This window comes from Varanus komodoensis, unplaced genomic scaffold (genome assembly GCF_004798865.1).
Source record: "Varanus komodoensis strain SLA01 unplaced genomic scaffold, ASM479886v1 scaffold25, whole genome shotgun sequence".
NCBI classification, from domain to species: domain Eukaryota; kingdom Metazoa; phylum Chordata; class Lepidosauria; order Squamata; family Varanidae; genus Varanus; species Varanus komodoensis.
Genome location: NW_025335661.1, coordinates 18,593 through 25,069, shown reverse-complemented (window position 1 = coordinate 25,069; position 6,477 = coordinate 18,593). Strand labels below are relative to the sequence as shown.

At 45.5% G+C, this 6,477-nt stretch overlaps 1 protein-coding gene across 1 annotated transcript in view; it reads left to right on the top strand.

Moving 5' to 3' along the window:
* The first annotated feature begins 133 nt into the window (after positions 1-133).
* The window catches only part of MELTF (melanotransferrin), a 23,572-nt gene continuing 17,228 nt past the window's right edge, over positions 134-6,477 (top strand). The window contains exons 1-4 of the mRNA XM_044432876.1: positions 134-277; positions 4,049-4,215; positions 5,137-5,248; positions 5,980-6,168. Of these exons, the coding sequence (XP_044288811.1) occupies positions 235-277; positions 4,049-4,215; positions 5,137-5,248; positions 5,980-6,168 (511 nt within the window). The 5' untranslated portion in view covers positions 134-234. The remainder of the gene's footprint in view (positions 278-4,048; positions 4,216-5,136; positions 5,249-5,979; positions 6,169-6,477) is intronic.

The window sequence follows — 6,477 nt, the reverse complement described above, 5'->3', positions numbered from 1 at the left end:
GGTGCCAATGTGAAATTCTTCCTGCAAAAGGGGTGGGTGGGGGCAGGGAGCTATAGGGAAAGAAGGAAGGACAAACACTGCTGGGTCACTGCTCCTGCTAACACTGCAAAGCCCGTTTCCTCTATAAAAAGGCAAAGCAGCTGAGTCAAAAGCCTCCACAGATGCCTGGAGCAGTCTGTGACAGACATCCTTGCAACAGCCATCTCAAAGCCTCCCGTGGAGAAAGTGCCCACTATGAAACTGGCCCTTCAAGCCACACTCTCCCTTGGACTACTGGGTAAGTGACTGCAAGTTCCTCAGAAAGTGGCAAGTCAAGGAACGTGGGAGTGGGAGGCTGCAAGACATAATTAGAGAGGTTCCCTTTCAGCACCCATAACAAGGCAAACCTTTAAAGCAGTGTGGTCTTCATTCAAATTGCTTCTTTTTTCCACATAAGAAATAAAACCGTTGAGCTCCAAAGCCTCAGTAAAACAGTAGGTTAAGCCCCTCATGTAGAGAAGCCCCTAGAAGCAGTCATCGCCATGAACCAGTGATATTATTTCCCACTGACAGCTTACAGCATTTGAGGCATGCAGAAAAAAACCCTGATGTCTCAAGAGACTACCCTGAACTTTTGCTCTTGTTGAAATCCAAAGGCTTTTCACCCAACGCTTTCAGTCTTCAGCCAGCACAGGGTGCTGTTACGCAGGGTATGATGAAGGCAGCAGAGCAGGAAGCCGACATCAACTGCTGGGAAGTTCTCCAGTACCACCAAGTGAATATCTGTGCGAGAACATGGTGATGCTGTCATACAGCCATGCCCATTCCATAAGTCTCATGCAGGGGAACTTCTGGGTGGAGGCTTCCCCAGGTAGAATTAAGGGCAGAAGCAGCTGCTTTTTGCTGAGCCAGCCTGAAGGTTTCATTCAGGTTGCATACACTACCTGGCAGGTGCACTCTAGGCTCTCAAGCAGGATGGATGCTTCCGCCCCTGTAGCTGGAGACCCTGGGGAATGGACTGGGGACATGCACATTGTGACCTGGCTACCGTCTTTCACCAAACTACTGCTGAGCTAGGCATGATTATGGCATGGCTGCAGTTAAAAGATCAAGTTCTTAAAATGTTATTGCAGTCTGCAAGGGAGGGACTTCAAAACTGGAATGGTGCTGAGGGGGGTAAGCCTTCAGTCTGCTATGCATTTGCCCCCAAATAAAGCTCCTGCCGGTGCTCTGAATGTGCGTTTGACAGCCATGTGGTGAAGGGGTGTCAGACTGAGATTCGGGAGATTTAGGTTCCGGTATGGCTTCTTTGGCCATGAAGCTCATGTTAGGCCAACTGCTGACTCTCAGCCTAACCTTCCTCATAGGGTTGTTGTGAGGATAAAATGGGGGGGGGGGGCTTGTGTAAGCTACAAATTAACTTGATCATAAATAAATAATAAATGTGTATGGGCCGCATCTTGACTTCCTGCCTTATGCATTAAAATGTCTCAGGTGGGCTGGGCGGGAGAGTATGGAAGGGTCTGTGCTGTTGACTGCGGTATGTGATACACTGGTAACATGAGCGACTTGGCTTTTGGCAGCTCAGCTGAAATTCAGTATGGGCTGAACAAAAGGCATAACAGCAGAAAGGGAAATGTAAATTATGCCCAGGTATTACCTAGTTTCATGGAGAAAGGGCAACTAAACAAATATACATTCTTGTAAACAATGTTAATGTTTACTTTCCGTGTGTGTGTGTTCATGTGGATGTAGGCTTGGGTATGGCGGTTGAGAAAGAGAGTACAGATAGGCAGAATATTTATAGATTACTGAAAAGTACAGATTCCACGGAAAATCTTGCCTCCTCAGATAGTAAGGCATCATGTCTATCGATGATGTAAATGTCTAGCAGTAGTTGTTACCTTGACGGTCTAAGGCTACAATTTTATACATGTTTAGAGAGAAGAATGTCACACAACTCCCAGCATTCCCTAGGCAGGAAGCAATTGTAAGAGTTGTTGGACTTTTTTCTATCTAAACATGCATAGAATTGTGTCCTAAATGACTTGTATATTTATGATCAGAACATTTTCCATTGTCTTGTTTTGCCATTAATCTTGTAGTTGGAGCCAGGGAAATGGCTCCAAGAATGTGAGAGTTCTGAACAGGTGTCTGCCTCTCTGGGAGCGATGAAACCTGGCTGATCAAGGCTGCTGGAGTGGGCCAGGCCAGCTGGGGAGTGTAAGCTGTAAATGCTTGTGTGAAGGAAGTCTTCATTCCCAGTTCCTTAAACATGGTGGTTGTGAGACCATTACATCATACTGGATAATGGCCTAGCAGCCTCTGGTCTTCCTTCCTTTTTGGCATAAGTTCCTAGTGCTGGTGTATGTGTGTGTGAGAGAGAGAGAGAGGGAGAGGGAGACAGAGGGAGGGTAGGGAGAGAGTGGGGTGGGGGAGTGAGAAAGAGAGATTATTTGGTGCTTTTCCAGTGTGGGTTCAGGCTCAGGTTTGGGACTGAAACAGGCTCATCACCTTGGTAGATGTTCTAGGCAAGGACTGCTGGACCTCTCAGCAGTGCACAATGCTATTGGCTTATATGGGAAACTGGCTTCTGGCACATGTATTGTTTTGTTCTCAGCATTTCTGTTAATGCTGTTTTAATAATGCTTGAGCTTCCTATACAGCAAGCAGATTTATTCTTCACTCCATAGCATTGCAAACACACACACACACACACACACACACACACACACACACACACACACACAATGGCAGACCAAAAGCACTCAGCTGGCTAAATAACTTGAACCAGTGCTTGCAAGCAGTTCCTAAATAATAGAAGGGACATTACACCATGGGGGGAACCCTTTATATTCGGACTGGTCCATTCTGGTTGAATGGTCCCCAGCGGTGATGAAGGGGGATTACTGCTTGTCCCCTTGGGCATTTGCTCAAGGGGTTTCTTTGGGATCCATTTGATTACATTTTGCTCTTTAACATCTCAGGAAGCCTCTAAGAGAGATCATGGGGGATGGTGTCAAGTTTGGGTCTCATCATTATGCTGATGAAGCCAAGTCTACATCTCCTTTCCAACGGACACAAGGAGGCTGGAAACAGCTGCTGGGATAAATCAAATGTGGGCTAACAGGATGTTGATACGCCTTTGCAAGACAGAGGTCTTGAGACAGAGCACAACTTGTTCTGGACTGAATGCCCTTTGAAGGATATATTACGTACCTTAGGAGTGTTGCTGAGTCCTGCTTTTCCCCACAATGGTGGCCATGGCCAGGAGTGCTAGTTATTAGCTGCACCCCATTCTGGAGAAGACATGTGGCCACAGTGGTAAGTGCCCGGGACCCTTCCTGGTTAGACTACTTCAGCATGCTCCACATGGGTCTCCCCTTGCAGAACACTTGAAAACTGTAGTTGGTACAAAAAGCTGGGATCAGAATGGTTTCTAGTGTGCACTCATTGGCACTATTACATTGGCCTTACATCTCTTTCCCCTGCTTGTTTCCAGGCAAAATTCAAAGTTGTGTTTCTTGTTTATAAAGCCCTAAATAGCTCTGGCCAGCATATCTAAAAGAATGAGCGATGCCTATCATACGAACCTGCCTGTAATTTCTTCTGAGGACAAGTTACGTGCCCTTCCATCAAATGAGATTCAGTTGGTAGGAATCTGGGTCAGGGATTTGTTTTGGTGGTGGCACCCAAGCTTGGAAACTCACTTTTTAGGGAGGTTAGAAAAATCTCTCACAGTAAATTCACGCTCTGTTGGGCATAAAAATATTCCTGTTGTGCTCAGTGGTTTTGGGTTTTAGGGGGCTGTCTCCCCTTATTGCTTGGAAGGATTCTACTGTTATGTCTTTAATTTTAGTTGAGTTTTAAATTGTTTTAATATTTTTCTAGTATACTGCCCTGGGGGTTATCATTAAAATGTGATCTGAAGGTATTTTGAGATTGATGGAAAGAACCTTTCTGGCCCTAAGGGCTACCAGTGAATGGATTGCCTGTATTTCCCATGGGATGTTATCACTGTTTGAAGTTGATGGCATAATTTCTTTATTATCTTTCACTTTGTCCACAGCATTGTGTCTTGCCACTTCCCCAGTAAAATGGTGCACAACATCAACCGCTGAACAGGAAAAATGTTCAAACCTGCAGAGGTGCCTTAACAAGCAACAACTCCCAAATTTGCCACAGTTTGGCTGTGTGAGGAAGACTGATTATTTAGATTGCATAAGAGCAATCGCGGTAAGTGACCAGTGGAAGCCAGGCATGAATCCTGGGAACCTTCCCTGAGTTCATTGTGCAAGAAACATCTTACTTCCACAGGATAGAGCAAACTTCCAGTGGATTTCAGGAATGGATGACTTGAAAGATAGTTGCCCCCTGCCTTGGGAGAAGCGAGTGGGGACAAAAGTGGCAGCAAAGAGGGGGCAATTGACCAAATCCAGGTGCATCAGGGCATGAATTTGGAACAATGCAGGAATGCAATTGGAGAGAACCACCGACAGGATCAGGATGGTGACAATGGTAAACTAGACTTCATCCACTTAAGGTGCAACCCTATGCATGATTAAACCAACAACAGGTTTTACAAATACCAGCATACCCCCACCAGTTTGCCCCTGCCAGCACAGCTAGTGGGAACATGCTGGGAATTCAGAACTGCCCTCCCCCCATCTAAGCATATGCAGGATTGTGACCTTATTGGCTTTGCAGATCCTAGAACAGCGTACTTGATGAAACACACTGGTAGTTACTGGACCAATAAAATATTGGCAACGAAGGACCAGAAAGCAAATTCCCATTATACTAGACTGCTAATGACCTCCCTCCTTCCAACTCTCAGGCCCAGTTCTCAGATCAAAATGCCCCTACAACACTTCTCTGACTCTGGCACTGCAAAGAATACAAAAGAAAAAAGGGAGGAATTAGTTTGTACAAGTATCTGTTCAGCTAAGAGTTCCTCAACAGGGCGTTTTTCAGATGACAACTTCCATCAACATCAGGTTTGGGGCATGCTGGATGGGGATGCTGGGGCCTGGACTCCAATATATCTGTAGTCTCCCAGGTTGGGGAAGGCTCCTGCTGTCCCTAGTATTTATGCCACTTTTATGTCTAAGAGGAATAAGGAGGGTGTTCTCATTCATTCCTGTTATGTGTTTCCAGAACAAAGAAGCAGATGCTATTACTCTAGATGGTGGCCAGATTTTTGATGCAAACCTGCACCCTCACAACCTGAAGCCTGTAATAGCTGAAGTTTATCGTAGAATTGATGGAGGTAAATTTGATGATGCACATAAGAATGGGCATTGTGCCAACAGAATGCTAGTTGGAGATATGCAGCAAGTGCTAACATGAATTGAACTCGTTAGTTGAGGAACTGTCAAAGATTGTTAGCAGAAAATTCGGGGGAGGGGAAAGTAATGTACAGAGCTATTTTCTTTTGCGACAATCTAGCCCAGTGTTTTCTACTATGGCCAGCAACAGGCTCTCCACGGTCTCAAGCTGTCCTTTCGTAGCATAAGAAAGACCATGCTAGCTCAGGCCAAAGGTTCATTCAGTCCAGCAGTCCATTCAGATGGTGGCAGAGCGGCTGCCATTGGATCCCTGAAGCAAGAGGGGAGTAAGCATTGTGCCTACCTAAGCCCCTCAGCAACCGGTGTTCACTCCTAAGATCTGTTCACATGCAGGCCTCAGGGACTGACTTTGAGCACAAACACAATCCACTAGTGTTAGGGTATGCTGCCCTGCTCCATATTACAGATTCCTGTTGGCCCTGGGCATGGAGAAAGGAGGGTTCTGAGCCTGTGACGCTGGGAACACAACCTGATGGCAATGGCATGGACTGCACTAGAGGAAACCCTCGTGCCACATCAGCAGCAGATAGCAGTTAGAGGTGGTGGGAACTCTAGTTGGTATTCATGATTAGTTCTCGTGCTCTAGAAAAAGTGACATCGAAATTGGTCTCACACAACAACTACATTTGCCTTTTCTTTCTCTTCCTCTCAGATAAGCACAGCTACTATGCTGTAGCTGTGGTGAAGCAAAACACTACAAAGTCATTTGCGGATCTCAAAGGGAATAAATCTTGCCACACTGGCTGGGGCAGATCTGCAGGTTGGGTTGCTCCAGTGGGGATGCTTCTGGAGAAAAACTACACGATGTGGGAGGGAAAAGAAATAGAACCAGTGGAGAAAGGTAAGAGGTGCATGACAGCAAACAGAGCAGTGCTGCTGAAAGAACACAACATGCCTTGGAAAAGGTAATGCTCAGTAAGAGGAGGCAGATTAATCTACATCTGCTGTCATCGTTATCATCATCGATGGGGTTTTTTTTTTTTGTGTAGGGGTTCTCTGGTGAATGTTTTGGAAAATGTGTTTTTCAAAGTTTGAACTTTAAATTGTGCTCTTTTCTCCTAATACTTGCACGCTGTATATGTTTTACCTAATGTGCACATTTTTGCAAGTGGTTTTCCTAATGTAATACTTTTTAGAAAATTATTTTGTC